Raw genomic sequence first — 16,036 nt, forward strand, 5'->3', positions numbered from 1 at the left:
ATTTACTATTTACAAATTTATATGATTTAATTACATTTAAAAAATATAATGTTCGTAGAAATCATAAAGGACTTCGGTAAGATGTGTGTTTAAATATTTCGATAGCAACGATATCAACGATTAATCGACTAGTCGCAGTATTTTCAGGCTTATTGGCAATACGGTACTACCACTTTATCATGTGATTTGTGATTTGTCAAATATTTCTGATAACCGAATGGCAGGCCAAAGCAAAACGAGAAATTGAGAGAAATTGCTGATTTTTCAATTAAGCCGCATTCTATTTAGCTGGAAAGATGTCGACCAAGAACAAGAAAGCCGCCGGTGGCAACGGAGGAGCGCCGAAACAAACGCGCCAGCAGTCGCACGTATGTAACATGAGGGCTCCAATTGCCGGCTAGCTAACCCCTTGTTTATTTTGGATGGCCAGGACTCGCAGGACTATAGCTCCTTCAAGACAGTGCTCTTCTACTGCATGCTCATCGTTTTCCTGCCCGTGCTGACCTTCTTCGTGCTGAAGGGCTTCGTTCTGGACCAGTTCCTCGACATTTCCGAAGTCAAAGTGAACATAGCATCCGCCGTGGGAGCGGTCGTTGCATTGCACATCGCCCTGGGCCTCTATATCTACAGGGCCTACTTCGGGGCACCCGGTTCCAAGGGCTCCAAAACGGACTAATCCTCATCTACCCCGGACTGTTACCCCATTTCCATTAACTTTAAGTCGGTAGAGCACTCTTGTACATACATACATGCTACAATATATAGATACAATTGTTTACATGCCAGCGAGGGAGGAGAAAGTCGCCTGTAAACCGTGTGTAATCGCTTTTCATTGCATAAGTTTCGATAACAGCGTGGAAAACGTGTTGTGTTGTGTAGTGTTCTGTGTGCATAATTTGTATTAAAAATATACATGAATAAGTGAAATGCGTGTGCTACTCAGAAATTATTCCCTAATGGAGGCCGTCAAGAGATTGCTACCGAGACCGCGCAAAAAAATCTACAATCTAGGCGCTTGCTTCGAACTGGTGGATATTCCTAAGGTTAACTAAAACATAAATTTGTTGTACTCTCTGTTTGAAATGAGAGTTGTGTATTGGGGATTACTGACTTCGGGGATTTTATAATGATAAATTCATTTTGTTTTCTTTTTGATTGGAGTAAATTAGTCATATTGTGACTTGAAACTTAATAGTTAATTAATTTCTTAAAATAGAAAGGCTAGCGAACTGAATATTTATAATAACCATTGCTTAAGACCCCCACTCATTAAATCTGGCCACGCCCGTGACCTGTTTTTATGGGGGTGCCACCTGTTCGGGACTGGTGCTGCCACCTGATACAAATGGCAAACAGCTGTTTAAATAATCATACGCGTAAACAAAACGATTTTGACTGAATAGTAAACAAGGAAATTAAATGATTTTTGGGAGGAGTGCAATAAATTACTGATGGAAACAACTAGACACCCACAACGAGCGTTACCTATATGAAGTGATATTTTCGTTAGCATTTTGACCCCCTTTGCGACGCCCATTTCTTGTTGTTCTGTGCCTTACAAATTGGCCGTAAATACTCGCCAAAATGATAAATTACTAGACTCGCCAAAGAGTCTTAAGTACAAGCCGGAGTGTGCCGCAAAATAGTTGCGCAGCCGGACGACCGACCTTTGAACTTCTTACGAATCTGCCGCTATTGATTGCAACCACCTGTTGGGACACAACACTCCCACCGCCAAACAAAAACACTCAGCCACGTAGTCTTGAGTCAGTCGGTGAAATATGCTACATCGAACCGCTAGAATGTGGACGCTGTGCGTGCAGACGGCTTTGATAGCCACCTTGGTGAGGGGATCCATTTCCCAGAAGGATAATCTCGTGGGAAGAACACAGGTCAATGGAGAATAATGCAGCTAAACCGACCGCCTGCTTAATATGTGCTTTCTTTTACTTCCAACAGATATCCTACAATCCCAGCGAGCTCACCGAGTCCCGTTTCCTGGAGTACAGCAATCTATCCGATAAGCTTCACCTAAGGGAAGCCATTGACAAAATCCTTATACCTCGAGTTGTGGGCACAACAAATCATAGCATCGTGCGCGAATACATCGTCCAGAGTTTGAGGGATCTAGACTGGGATGTGGAGGTGAACAGCTTTCATGATCACGCTCCCATCAAAGGCAAATTGCATTTCCACAACATCATCGCCACCCTGAATCCAAATGCTGAGAGATATCTGGTGCTGTCCTGCCATTATGATAGCAAGTACATGCCTGGGGTGGAATTCCTGGGCGCCACCGACTCAGCAGTGCCCTGTGCCATGCTTCTCAACCTGGCCCAGGTGCTTCAGGAGCAGCTGAAACCCCTCAAGAAGAGCAAACTGAGTTTGATGCTCTTGTTCTTCGATGGCGAGGAGGCTTTCGAGGAGTGGGGACCCAAGGACTCCATCTATGGAGCACGGCACCTGGCCAAAAAGTGGCACCATGAAGGAAAACTGGATAGAATAGATATGCTGGTGCTCCTGGATCTGTTGGGAGCCCCCGATCCAGCGTTCTACAGCTTCTTCGAAAACACCGAGTCCTGGTACATGCGTATCCAGTCCGTGGAGACACGTCTTGCCAAGTTGCAGCTCCTGGAGCGCTATGCCAGCAGCGGAGTTTCCCAGCGCGACCCCACCCGCTACTTCCAGTCGCAGGCCATGCGATCCTCCTTCATCGAGGACGATCACATACCCTTCCTGCGGCGAAATGTGCCGGTCTTGCACCTCATTCCGGTGCCCTTTCCCAGTGTATGGCATACGCCCGACGATAACGCCAGCGTGATCGATTATGCGACGACGGACAACCTGGCACTGATTATACGGCTCTTCGCTTTGGAGTATCTGCTGGGCGGAGCCGAGACGAAGTAGTCAAGTGGCTGCCGTGTGAATCACAAATGACAAATGTTGTATCTACTTACGGCCTTATCTAATTGACCTGTTCCAGTATCGGAGCATTGTTGAATGTTCTAATGCCCGCCGAAAAATCCGTAGAAAACCGTGTTGTAACCGACTGCGTGCTTTAAAACTACTTAGAAAGATCTGCAATACGCGTGCTCCAAATATTTTTATACACATGTATTTATAGAAAATGCTTAGCTAATGACACGTCACGTTTATATATTTTTTGTAATCTTTCGGTTGTAAATTGTTTCACTTATGTATGTACATATTCAGTTCAACATATACATAGTAAATGTACCTTAAAACATATAACTTTTAACGCACTGGTGGGACAAATTCAGATCGTGTTTTGTCACAAGAGGGAGACGAACATAGCGTCTGGATGGAACAACTTCCGTCGGCTTCAGATGGAAATCAAACGTTAATATTTTGAGCGAGCGCTAAAACTTGATTAAGTCTGCATTAAATATATAAAATGATTTGGCATGAAATGTACTGTACATTCTTCTCCTTCATTCTCGTCACAAAAATTGTTTATCCTGTGCATTTAAGCGTCTCGTTTAAAAAATATGCTCAAACGTCTATATATCCATATATCTATATGGCAAATTCGTAAACTAACTTAAGAACTAACTAAAATCGTTAAGCCTTGATTGAAAACTATAGTTAGTGAAACGGAATCAATCGCTACTCGTTGGCCCAGGTGGACTGCCGTTTAACTCGGCTGTATCTTCTTTCGTCGCATCCACACAAGTTTCCTCCAGTTTGGGCATGGACTTCGCCACTTGCTGATCTTGACCCTTTAGCAGCTGGCCAGCGGATAGTTCCTCAGGTTTCTCCACAACCACTGCACTGAGTTCAGCGCAAGACTTGGATTTGGCTCTGCTATGTTCGTGGCTACTGGCTGCACACTTGGCTGGAGAAGATGACTTTCGGCCGCTAGGAGCATCACAGACCTCGCGGAGATCGGTGCGAGAATCCCTGCAGCAAACCTTCTCGATGCATTCCACTGCCTGGCACTGCATCAGGCATTCTAGCGAGGCGGAGGCATTCTTATTGGTGGACGGATAGAACTCCGGTTGGATTGTGACCGCTCCGATGCCCTGATCGTGGAAGTATGCCCGAACCCGTTCGATGATCTGGAGGTAGAGTTTGGGATTCTGGAACTGGATGTGTATGGTAGCCACGTATCGGTGGGCGGCCAATTGCCATATATGCAGGTCGTGATAACTGATGATCTCCGGGAACTTGGTGACCAAGGTTCGCTCAAAGATCTCCAAGTCGATGGAGCCAGGGATGGTTTGCAGAAGGATCAAGCAGGATTCCTTCACTGTGAAAAAGATGGGAAAAGGTTTAATTTTATTTTAAGTATACAAAAATGTATATTTTTCTTTAATACTTACTGTAGGGATAACTAAGCGTCACCAGCAGGACGCAGGAGAAAATTGAGAGCACGGGATCAATGAACTTGGCCGTGTGCTGCTCATCCTCCGCCACATAGACGATTGCAGCACAAACGATCACAAATACGGTACTGGACACATCCCGCAGCATTTCGACGGCTCCCTGGCGTTTGGTGGCGAAGTAAACATTACCCACCTCCGCCTCTAGTTGCTCGCGCAACTGACGATCGTTCTGGGATTTGCTGAGCTGTCTTTGCATCGGAGTCAGGGATACATCCAAGTTGCTGGACATGGGTCGCTCCAGCACCACGTTTCCGCCGGGTGTGAGGTGCAGAAAGCTTCCCTGGTGCAGCGTGTATCCACCAATTAGCAGATATGTCAGTCCATTTAGGATTAGCCCGATGAAGCCCAGCATCATCACGGGCATGGGTAGATGCATCGTGTCCTGATGATCGATGTGAACCAGAGTTTGCAGAGCTTCCACCACCAACGAAAATGATAACGAGGCCAGGATGATGAACACAATCAGCATGGTCAAAATATCGATCCTGGCCCAACCGAATGTATTCCGTAGCTTCTGCTCCCGACGCTCCCTTTTGGCCCGTGTTTGGGCATCCGTTTCGGCCAGGCTGACAGCCACTCCGGAGCCATTTATCTTGGTCAGGGCGGGTGGAGGATTCCTCGGCTCCGGCGCTTGTTTGCTGTGCTATAATATAAAGAAGGCGAAATCAGAAACTGGTTAATATAATCAGCACCTTATAATAATAGTAGTTTAACCATTTTAAAGGCGACTTTAGTTAATGAACAATATATTTATTACTTAGAAAATGAAAATCTAAATACTTAGAAAATATTTTATAGGCTTTAAAAATTACTTCAATTATAAATTATAATTATAAATATTGTTAATTTGTCAAGTTCATTCTTCTCTGGTTTATTGTTATAAGTAATTGTCATAACATAACTAAGTATCCGAGTCTTAAGATTTATATACAAAATTAACTTGTTTGTCCTGAAAACAATTGCATAGAAATACATAGAATCGAATGGAAAAGCATAATCATCGTCATGCTTTCCAAGCCAATTGGCACTGGCCCATCTACAACAATTTTGGTGGGTAGCTATTTAAACGCTCCGCTGATCGTCTGTCTGTCTGTCTGACTGTCGGTCTGCTCCATTATATAAGCTCGAAATCAGACCACTCAACTGTCCACACCTACAACATCGTCCACTGTTTGAAAGCTTTCGATTTCTGGTGTTTGGAATCGCCTGTAACTCGCCGATTTTGGCCATGTCTTGTTCGGTTTCTGCGGTTTTTCTTTTTTTTTGGGCCTGGTCTTTGTCTTTTGCGAAACGTGCTTGGCACGCTTTCCCATGCCGGCAACGATTTTTGCATTTGTTCAATATTAAAATATTAGCTTTGACTGCTCCATAAATTTATTAGTTGGACATTTTGATTGTGGAAGTATTCACCTTGAATTCCAATCAGCTTAAAAACGAAGAAACAGACCGAACAAGATATATACTTGTGGATAAATGTTTATTATTATTATTATTATAACTAATAGAGCAGTTTACAAACAAACTTATGTGATAAAACGGCTACAGGGTCTTTGACTAATTGTTGACAAACAACCCGCCTGCAATACGATCTTCCCTGAAGAATTGCACATACCCTACCATCTCTAACCGCATTCCTAACTATCCAGATCTTATGTTCATTACCAAACCGCTGATATAAAGAGTATCTGAGGCAATAACTACGTGTAATCAACCTGAGTCCATGTCACCTGCTGTGTAGACAGGGGTATTACACTCGAGGAGGTAATTACACAGCAATAGGATGATAAGCCCATGAAAACGGTGACTAAACGTACTGATTAGCCCAAATAATAACGAAAGGAGCCACTCCCATGCAGAGATGATAAAAGTATTTCAAAAATTCGGCCATAAATTATCAAAAAAAAAACAGTCCAAACGAAACCAGTTCTGCGCAAAATAAAAAGGTGTTTGGAATGCGTTTTCGATACACTTTGTTGTGGTCCAGCTTATGAAAGTTCAATGCACCAGCATTTGGTTCGACTTTGCACCAGCACGCGACATTTCCTGGCCAAAAAATGTTAAACGGGGTAGCAAAATAAGTCATGTGCGGACATGCAACACAATTATTGTTTTCAAGTAATCACCGCATAAATATTGGGTGTTGAATGTGTAACTTTTCATACCCAATACTCGCAGAGCAATCGGGTATACTAGATTCGTTGGAAGGTATGTAACAGGCGAAATGAAGTATATATTTATTCTTGATCAGGATCACTTTCTATGTCCGTTTGTCTTTCGTTCTGTCTGTCCGTCCGTATGATCGTCGAGGTTTTGGAAACTAAAAAAGCTAGAAGGTGGAAATTAATCATGTCCAATGGGTATCTGATAGTCGAGAAAGTTTATTTTGATACATAACATATTTATTCTGAATAAATACTATATCTTGAAACATACAACTTAAGTTATTAAGAATGAAAATAAATAATTAAAATATTTATTCTGGCATATGAAATTTATCATTATAAATCATTGTTAAGCCTAAAATCAATAATTAATTATACGTTTTTAAGTGATTGACCTACCTTAATTGTGATGATACAACCGCCGAGTGCGAAAATATTGCACAGCATGTGATGACTGGCCATCAGCAGAGTGAGTCCATGGGTCAAGTGGCTGAGGATCAGCTGGAGCACGAAGTAGCAGATCGATAGCACCAGGACGGTGTACAGCGGTATCGGCTTGCACCGCTGGAGGATATCCTTCACCATTGTTCTGTGGAAGGAAGGGCATCGAAAGGTCAGTCTAAGTTTAATATCTGGTAGATGCGAAAATGGCGGACAATGAGAGACCGCTCTTGCCAACAAACTGCACTAGGTGTGATCTATATAAATCTATATAAATCTATATTCAAATTTACTATTCGAATGTCGGTCAACATTATTTGAAAGTGGAAGATGAGGAAACTGTCTGAGAATTTATTAACCAAACACATATATATTATAATTTTCGATTCGGTTGTATTTATTGTATTTATTGTATTTATCATCTAAAAGAATTATGAATGAATGTTATTGATAGCACATTTCATTACTAGCCCTTCCATCGGTAAAACCCAACCGAACTGTGTCAAGTTCAAGATCCCAAAGGGGGATAAGCGAACCGATCCGATTTGGGGCGATACTGCCACTGAACCGAGCTGAACCTGCCATATTTAGGGTTCAGTTCATTCCCAGCCCGTTCCAAGCACTCGTATGCCAATCACCACCACCACGAGCGTCATCATGTGGGCACGGGCCCACATGAGCTCCTCCTGTCGCTTTTGCATGGGTTGCATGCAAATGAAGATGCTAAATGGGCCCGCTACACCCGTGGTTACCTCAGCGAATCTCATCGAATCGATCGCTCGATCGCCTGGGACATTGACGTAATTTTACGTGATTGTGGACACATAGCTACCGATTGTTTGATGGACGCCCCCACTCAGTGTGTTTGCCGCCATGTAACCCCAAGGTTGAACCCCATTCGGTTGGTCATTTAAATTGCCTAAATGCCCTCTAGTAGAGTAATTACCGAGGGACATGTGGCGGCTTAATGGTCTTTTTGGTTAATCCGAATCCATCTAAACAAAAACTGAAGGTCCGTGCAATGACCTTTATGGTAAGTAACTCTGATACTTAAAGAACAGAACCATGGAACCTGTTATAGTTCATTAATGATATTTATAGTAATGCATTTATAGACAGTATTCCTATATGATTTCCCTGTCTTTATATAAATCTTCTTTAAAGTGACTTAAGTTATTGACAGAACAAGCCCAAATCGACTGCTGATTTAAATCTGTCGCTTCCACGTGGAATCCTCAATAGGATTATTACGCAAATGAAGATTGCCGCCCAGAATACAATTTTATCAAATGTACACTCGCCTATGCTCGCCGTCGATTCGACTCTTAAATGAGCTAATTGCATTCCAAATTGTCACACGTGCAATAGCATACAATTAGAATAGATCAAATGATAAAATCAATTGTTTTAGAACCCCATACAGATAGACATGGAAAGCGAGTAAGCTAAGTACTAGCTAAACGGCGCCTCGGGGGCACTAGATTGTGCGCCCAGCAAACAATCGACTGTTTTCCATACTACAGCTATATAGTATTTCCAGCAGAGACATTGTAGAAACAACAATTAGCAGGTAGCAACAAACTATTTGGATGAGTGGATGAGTCCATAGACATCTGTTTGATTAAATGGATTCTGTGTACTCGTGTATCTTCCAGTTGTTCCATTAAATGTTCATTTCCTCAATTTAATTTCGTTTTCATTCGACAACCGAGATGTATGGGTGGGTGGTGGTAGGCAGGAGGCAATGGAATATAGGCTCGAACACCAGATAACAAAAGATAAGCAGAGCTACAGATACAGATACAGATAAAGATACTGATTCGTGTGAAGCCTCAGTTCGCTCATTGTTGCTGTAGTTGTTGCTAGGGGATAATGAAGATAACGAAGTGATCCTCCCGATAAAATATGGTGTGATATGAGTGCCATGTGGATGAGAACTGACGGTTCCCAAAGACTACCAAAAAAACAAAGACGTCAAGGCAGGTCTAAAAGCTGAAATTAGGCTTAGCTTTTCAGTTACAATTTATTATACCCATTACACATAGAGCAGGAGGGTATATTAGACACCCGAGGTAGTGTAAGGTAAATAGACTGAATGTCATTTTTCTTAGGTAAAAGATTTTAGGTAATATTATTTTCGAATTATTTTCGAGGCCAATTTTGAATGAAAAACATGTCATGTTAGATTTAATAAAGTAATTGATCGTATTTCTTGAATTTGTATATTTATCTAGATTTTTTTCAAATTTTATACTTCTCGAAATACAAAAGTGGTGGTTTCAATAAAGAAAACTAATACGCTACATATCGGTATTGTAATTAATATCGCCGCTAGATCTTTGATTTAACATCACTCTAAATATTTTTTGAAGTGAAGTGAAAATCGAAGCAATCAGCAAGTAAAGTGAACAACTTATGTCGTGTAATTAAATTTGTATATCAATTTCTATTCATTTGTATGTTAGCTAACTATTTAATTGCCTGTCCGTACGACTGTCCGTCCGTATAGACATCTAGGTCTAGACAAAGGCATTATACATAATTCTAGTGTTCTAGTCTCTTTAAAAAGTTGAGATAAAGCAGATATCTAGTCATTTTTTAGATGCTAAGTAAAGTTAAACAACCATTTTACAAAAATGAAAATGTTCACAGATTAGTATTATGTAATCTTTATGTATGTATAATCCTTCTACTTTCAAGAATTTAATAAAAAAAATGCTAAGGTTTTTATGGAATGTATTTTCACAACTTTTTTCCAAATTATTTGATTACCCCGAATCCGGACCTTCTCAGATGGCGTAAAATCCAGATCGTAAATCTGCGCCAAGAGTTGACAGCTCAATTGTCAATTAGACCAATGCAACAGCTCACTCCATCGATTGAAAAAATAAACAAAAAGTGAAGCGTGCAGTAAAATTCGGGACCAATAACATTTGCTTTTTGTTTTGATTTGCCATCATCAGGTATCGGGTGCATTAATTCTGTTTGCTTGTTTAATTTTTTGCCTCCTTCGGACTATTGCCTGCATACAAATGAGATTTAGCAACAAACCGCATTTGTTGTCCATTGGTTTTTGCGTAGATTTTTAACTGAATTAAAAAATACTTCCTATGCGAGTCCCTGGCCTGTTTTCAAAACAGCCAGCAGCTAAAATCTAACAATTTTGACCATTTCGTACACGATGACAAGGTCGCCGATGCCTTTGGAATTTCTAATTCGCAAGGGAAGGGTGTTATTTAAAAATTCTATCAATATTGTTATTTTCTATCAGTGGGCCACAGACAACGTGTGCTGCCAATATTTTATTACTTTGTTGCCCGTGTGGCGTATTTGAACATTGCGAACGCGCCAAAATCGGGCTCCTGATAAGCAGATAGAGATAGCTGTCTACCTACCCTATCGCTATCTCACCCCAGGTGATTAAGTGGTAAGTGGACAGGTCTGACTGATAAGAACGATTTTGAAAACAATATCGAAAACAACTCGGCTTTCAGTGGGTTAAAATGCCATCGCTAGTCGAGGGATTGATTCCATGGGGAATGTTGATAAGAGAACATGTTGCCAACGGTAAATGTTGCCAAGTGGAAATTTATATAGGGAATGTAAAAAGGATTTATGTAGGTAATCAAACCTCAAGCTCATTGGTACATTTTAGATAAATGTTAACTAGCAATGTTAACTAGCAGAAAGTAAGTATGCCGATTTTATATTCTTCAAAATTAGTAAGTAGTAGGATATTAGTTAAATATTCAGTACTTTTTGGGTGTTCTTTAAAAACCCAACTTGTATCTTATTGCTTTTTAGTCCATAATCATAAAAGTGAAACCCAATCCAAGTTTTTTTTTCGAGAATTCACAACCCTGACCAGCTGCACATAATAAGTGATGAAGCACACGATTCAACGAAATATTCCCATTATAATAAACAAAGAAATGTAAATATTTTAATTACGATTTTATGCACCACCATCTGCGTGCGATCTGCACCTATATATGTAAGTATATATCTATATATGTATACTTTCCCTGCATCCTCATCGAAAACGTGATCAGATGGGGTATGAGAGATTTTTTGATGATTTACAAAAAAACATTAAAATAATACAAAGTTTGATATTAATGCTGATTACTAAAGACCCACTTCAATTACACTTAATGACTCAAAATTACAAAACGACAAATCTAATTGAATTAAATATATAAACATACAATTGCGGTCGCAGTGATAGAAGTAATAAATAGAATAATGCTTGTCTATGAAAAATAATTAAATATAACAAAGATTAATTAAGATTAATAATTTCAGTTTGCTAATATAACCGTGCAACCAAAACTGCATTAAAAACTCAATTTTTAGAGGCTTGGTTGTATAATCGCGGGCCAATTTGTTTGTTTATAATTTCATAGAGTAATTGTTTATAATATGTTGGGACTGGAAACGCGGCCGAGCTGGGTTCTTCAGAACTTGAGCCAAGGCCCGGGATCAATTTGCATTGAATTAGCTTAGGGTGAGAATTTGTTTTTAGCTCAATCTCGATGCGACTGACTGGCAGATGGATCGTAGACAGATATAACCGTTAATTAGCATTAATTTCGATCGAACTTATTTTTATACACCGCAGAAGTAATACATATTTCGGGCAAAATTTTTTCACATCGGTGCCAAGAGGCGCGAGGCGTCTTAATAATCACTTGCTAAATGGATCTACAATCTGCCCGCTAACGAATCAGTCATCTATATACAATCTGCGAGTATCCAAAACTGCGAGCATTGGGGCGTGTTTTTCCTATTCCTGGTCCCAGATACGATTTCGGCCGAAAAGCCCTTATCAGTCTAGACCCCTAATACTGTAGCTAAGAACTGGAGATTTACCGTCTTTTGCACTCTGATAAGCGATAAAAGGCCTGTGTTTGCTTTACGTTTTCTATTTATAGCCGCGCCACCGTAAATTGCTTTGGAAAATGTAGCTTTTCCTATTTTATTATTATTATTATTATTATTCACACACACGCACGTTGGCGATTTAAAATATTTCGAGGCACACGCGCTAATTTTTTCGGGAGCGAATCATTCAGCGCGTTGTTAACTGCAGCGCGGCTCAAACACGAATGATCGCAAAAGACGACGCGAAATATACATATGGCAAACTAAACGGAAAAGCGGAAGCACCATGCCGAACTATAAGTACTCTTTTAATTGAAACTCGAAATGTTATAATACTGGCAGAGCTATGTTTTACAAAAACAAAGAGAATTCCTAATTATAATTCTAAGCATTCATAATTAAATTAGATTAAATTTTAAATTCTTTACTACAACGTATGTGTCCCAAGAATAGTTAGTTTTTATTGACTTTTTAAGTTAGCAGTACAAATTTTAAACATGAATTGTGCACTGTTTAAAACATTTAAAAACAACATTTTTTAATTGACCTTATAAGACTAAGGTAAAGGGTGAAGATATGTTGATACTCTTCGTAAGGGTATTAAAGGCAAAGAGAGATGGTCGAATATGAGCAACAAGAACAACCATAACCACGACCGGCAAAACAAACGAAAAGCCCGCAAATTTAAAGGACAGGGTGCAGAGATAAGCTAGAGAGAGGTAGAAAGCAACTCACTATTGTATTTGTGTGGGCGAAAAAGTGCGTGAGCAGGTTGAAAAAAAATCAGCTGATTGCTTAAAGAGAGCGAAATGAGAGTAGAAAAAGGAGAGTGAAATTTATACATATGTTGCTTGTTTATGCATGTCACATGTAGGTATGCTTGTATTGCCGTTATCTAGGCAGGTTTATGAGACAACAACAATGCCATAATGAATATTTTACATACATATTTACATACGAAGCTATGGTAATCTCTACAGAATTACATCCCCAATTGTCAAAGGCAGTGATCTGTGCACATATTTAACTTATCAAACGCACAACTGAAGTCAACAAAATAGTGTTTCTAATATAAAATAATGTGCTTTAGAACAGGTATGTATTTTTAGACAGGGTGATCAAATAAAAATATCTGAAACGAAATTTATTCTTTATACACAAATACGTACATATACATATATATGTACATATAAACATATATGTAAGAACGCGTTTGATACACTGAAATAATTTCTATAATTGTTGTAATGCCTAACTCACTACATGTGTATAATGTAATGATACAATTAAAGAAAGATTTTTGTATTGAAGGAGGTTGTTCGTGACAGTTGCATTCGCCTGAAATCCCATTAACTTCACCAATCTAAAAACAAATTACTTACTAAAATAACCATGGTTCTAATTAGTTTACCCAAGCTGTTACATTCGAACACAATTAGCTAGTGGTGATTGACCACCGCACTTTATAACCGCAAAAATGTGTATCCATATCAACAATTTTACCACAAGCTCACTTTTATTCCACTGCTTATCGGCGTTTTTGGGTCCGTAGAAATAGTTAATCCTTAGTTGCCCGATTTCGAACAGATAACACTAAGTTTTCCCGATGCTCTCGGTTTTACAGCTCGAAGGCGACTGGTAACTGAATTCTTTGTGAGTAGAACCCAAGCCGTGCCGAATTAAACGATCCACGGGCTGGAAATTGCAATTAAACCACGCACATTAGATAAAAAGTTTGCGGTGTGACAAGCAAGGCAGTTACTTTTCAACTGGGACACGGTTAGCTTATGTCTTATTTGCCAACAAATATTTATAAACTAGTGCCAAGCAAGAAGAGTGGTTTATATGACACTTTAATTACCGGTGAGCGGCTAAGATATCCACAAGGTTGTCAAAGTAATTATGAGATAAAATTATTAGTGCCACCGAAATAGTATGAATAATTTGAGATCATAAGCTTATAAGCACTTGCATTTACCGATATTTGATAATGCAACGGCCACAAACATAATGCAAAGGCCACAAACAAGGTCCACTGGTTATTAGGTCAATTATTTAAATATTAAAGGTTTACTTTATATTTAACAGGGTTTTTTAAAAACTATAGAAAAAACTGTTATTTTCTAAATCAAATGTTTTTATTCAGTCTGGCAGCCTTGCTCCACGGTAGTTTTTGGTATCAACCTGTCAATTCTAGTATATTCCAATTGCAACGCCACGGTCACACTGTCGTGGGGCAAAATAAAAAACTGGCCTGTTCCGAAATAAAATAGGATTTTAAGCGTAAATTAACCGAATCGAGTTGGTCCAGTGTGCCGGTGCGAAATGGCCGCCATAGTACTAACCCGTAATCTCCAGCTGGCCAGTGAGTACCGTGCCTGCGGTCGAAAACCGCCAGGCAATCAAATTATGTAATACGATGTTTGTGGCTAACTTTTGGCCCATTCTCTGTCCAATTCCGGATACTTAGAGCACCACGGCAGTGGCGTGGTTGGAGTTTTGTGCCTGCGTGGATATTCAGCCGCTGCTGCGCCCCCGGAAGATGGTCCACGTCCACTGAAGACCACCAATCCAGCTGCCATGAAGCGCGGAACTGGCGGACGTAGCAGTTTCAATGGGATTGTGGCCACTGTGTTTGGAGCCACCGGCTTCGTGGGTCGCTATGTGTGCAACAAACTGGGCAAATCTGGCTCCCAGATGATCCTGCCCTATCGCGGTGACGATTCGGATGTTATCCGTCTTAAGGTCACCGGTGATCTTGGCCAGGTGCTCTTCCACTTCTACAACCTGGAGGATCCCGCCTCCATTCGTGAGGCAGTCAAGCACTCGAACGTGGTCATCAACCTGGTGGGCAGGGACTTCGAGACCAAGAACTTCAAGTTCAAGGATGTCCATGTCAACGGAGCTGAGAGGATCGCTAGGTGAACATCATAGCCAGCATTATTTGCCTGTCCACTACTTCATTCCAACTTTCATAACGTGAGCAACTCTTATTTCTTCAGGATTGCCCGCGAGGCTGGCGTGGAGCGCTTCATCCACCTGTCCTCTTTGAACGTGGAGGCCAATCCCAAGGATCTGTACGTCAAGGGCGGCAGCGAGTGGCTGAAAAGCAAGTACGAGGGCGAGCTGCGCGTACGCGACGCCTTCCCCAACGCCACGATCATCCGTCCTGCGGATATCTACGGCTCCGAGGATCGCTTCTTGCGCTACTACGCCCACATCTGGCGCCGTCAGTTCCGCTCGATGCCGCTGTGGCACAAGGGAGAGAAGACCGTCAAGCAGCCCGTCTACGTTTCGGACGTGGCCCAGGCCATCATCAACGCCGCCAAGGATCCGGACAGCGCTGGCCGCGTCTACCAGGCTGTGGGGTAAGTCAATCTCCAAGTCCAAGTATTTGTACCATGCAAGTTAAGAAAATTAACTTCCTCTATTCGCTGCAGACCTAAACGCTATCAGTTAAGCGAGCTGGTCGACTGGTTCCACCGACTGATGCGCAAGGACCAGAAGCGCTGGGGCTACATGCGCTACGACATGCGCTGGGACCCCACCTTCCTGCTGAAAGCCAAGCTGAACAGTTTCATCTGCCCCGGCACCCCGATCGGCGGTCTGCATCCCGTTCGCATCGAGCGCGAGGCTGTCACCGACAAGGTCCTGACTGGTGTGCCCACGCTTGAGGATTTGGGCGTCACGCTGACCACCATGGAGCAGCAAGTGCCATGGGAGCTGCGTCCCTACCGCGCTGCCCTCTACTACGACGCCGAGCTGGGCGAGTTCGAGACTCCTTCGCCGCCCAAGTGCATCGAGGCGCGCGATGAACTGCGTCTGTTTGCCTAAGCGGAGCGAAGCAGCTGTCTGTGTTGATTGGAAATTTTTAGTTGGAATTGTTTAAGGCGATGCGTCAATAAAGAGAAGTCGAAAGATTAAAACACCTTGTCCCAACTTAATTAAAAATAAAATGTGTACGAAGGAAAACTTATGTTTCCAAATATTATATAGACTATGTATTTATGTCCATATGTCCATAAAAAATGACCATTAGACATAATTAAGGGTCTATCTTACGGTAAGTTCGTTAAAATTTAAATATTAAAAAAATAAATACTTTGAAAAAAAAAGCCAAGTGGCTAAAAAAGTTTGGTGTCG

General features: G+C 41.2%; 4 protein-coding genes across 6 annotated transcripts; 3 read left to right on the forward strand and 1 right to left on the reverse strand.

Annotated features, from left to right (window-relative positions):
• The first annotated feature begins 126 nt into the window (after nt 1–126).
• Nucleotides 127–927, forward strand: LOC6738870 (vacuolar ATPase assembly integral membrane protein VMA21 homolog). The gene is made up of 2 exons (XM_002085629.4): nt 127–368; nt 431–927. The coding sequence occupies exons 1-2, from the start codon at nt 297–299 to the stop codon at nt 674–676; spliced, it is 318 nt and encodes a 105-aa protein (XP_002085665.1). The 5' UTR covers nt 127–296; the 3' UTR covers nt 677–927.
• On the forward strand, nt 906–3,249 carry LOC6738871 (glutaminyl-peptide cyclotransferase). 2 transcript variants are annotated; one of them, XM_039293487.2, is made up of 2 exons: nt 906–1,043; nt 1,960–3,249. In XM_039293487.2, exons 1-2 carry the CDS (start codon nt 927–929, stop codon nt 2,905–2,907), a joined length of 1,065 nt encoding a protein of 354 aa, XP_039149421.1. In that variant the 5' UTR covers nt 906–926; the 3' UTR covers nt 2,908–3,249. The 2 variants fall into 2 exon arrangements, with proteins under 2 accessions (XP_039149421.1, XP_002085666.2); XM_002085630.4 differs by lacking the exon at nt 906–1,043 and adding an exon at nt 1,251–1,892.
• On the reverse strand, nt 3,091–13,557 carry LOC6738872 (zinc transporter 1). Of its 2 annotated transcripts, none has more exons than XM_016169179.3 (4): nt 13,408–13,557; nt 6,968–7,157; nt 4,344–5,049; nt 3,091–4,270 (listed from the first exon to the last, which is right to left on the reverse strand). In XM_016169179.3, the coding sequence occupies exons 2-4, from the start codon at nt 7,151–7,153 to the stop codon at nt 3,621–3,623; spliced, it is 1,542 nt and encodes a 513-aa protein (XP_016032691.1). In that variant the 5' UTR covers nt 7,154–7,157; nt 13,408–13,557; the 3' UTR covers nt 3,091–3,620. The 2 variants fall into 2 exon arrangements, with proteins under 2 accessions (XP_016032691.1, XP_016032690.1); XM_016169178.3 differs by lacking the exon at nt 13,408–13,557 and adding an exon at nt 11,882–12,140.
• A 531-nt stretch (nt 13,558–14,088) lies between these two features.
• Nucleotides 14,089–15,819, forward strand: LOC6738873 (NADH dehydrogenase [ubiquinone] 1 alpha subcomplex subunit 9, mitochondrial). Its single transcript, XM_016171814.3, has 4 exons — nt 14,089–14,258; nt 14,364–14,814; nt 14,896–15,261; nt 15,334–15,819. The coding sequence occupies exons 1-4, from the start codon at nt 14,219–14,221 to the stop codon at nt 15,725–15,727; spliced, it is 1,251 nt and encodes a 416-aa protein (XP_016032692.1). The 5' UTR covers nt 14,089–14,218; the 3' UTR covers nt 15,728–15,819.
• Nucleotides 15,820–16,036: the final 217 nt, after the last annotated feature.

The sequence above is a fragment of the Drosophila simulans genome, chromosome 3L (genome assembly GCF_016746395.2).
Source record: "Drosophila simulans strain w501 chromosome 3L, Prin_Dsim_3.1, whole genome shotgun sequence".
NCBI classification, from domain to species: domain Eukaryota; kingdom Metazoa; phylum Arthropoda; class Insecta; order Diptera; family Drosophilidae; genus Drosophila; species Drosophila simulans.

Bases quoted from the DNA above. Each gene is read 5' to 3' on its own strand.
- LOC6738870 (XM_002085629.4), top strand. From the start codon at position 297: ATGTCGACCAAGAACAAGAAAGCCGCCGGTGGCAACGGAGGAGCGCCG. The intron at 369-430 runs GTATGTAACATG...TTGGATGGCCAG, and splicing joins AAACGCGCCAGCAGTCGCAC to GACTCGCAGGACTATAGCTC.
- LOC6738873 (XM_016171814.3), top strand. From the start codon at position 14,219: ATGGCCGCCATAGTACTAACCCGTAATCTCCAGCTGGCCA. The intron at 14,815-14,895 runs GTGAACATCATA...TTATTTCTTCAG, and splicing joins GGAGCTGAGAGGATCGCTAG to GATTGCCCGCGAGGCTGGCG. The intron at 15,262-15,333 runs GTAAGTCAATCT...TATTCGCTGCAG, and splicing joins CGCGTCTACCAGGCTGTGGG to ACCTAAACGCTATCAGTTAA.
- LOC6738872 (XM_016169179.3), bottom strand. From the start codon at position 7,153: ATGGTGAAGGATATCCTCCAGCGGTGCAAGCCGATACCGCTGTACACC. The intron at 5,050-6,967 runs GTAGGTCAATCA...TTTATATTATAG, and splicing joins GTTGTATCATCACAATTAAG to CACAGCAAACAAGCGCCGGA. The intron at 4,271-4,343 runs GTAAGTATTAAA...TCTTTTTCACAG, and splicing joins GACGCTTAGTTATCCCTACA to TGAAGGAATCCTGCTTGATC.
- LOC6738871 (XM_039293487.2), top strand. From the start codon at position 927: ATGCGTGTGCTACTCAGAAATTATTCCCTAATGGAGGCCGTCAAGAGA. The intron at 1,044-1,959 runs GTTAACTAAAAC...TACTTCCAACAG, and splicing joins AACTGGTGGATATTCCTAAG to ATATCCTACAATCCCAGCGA.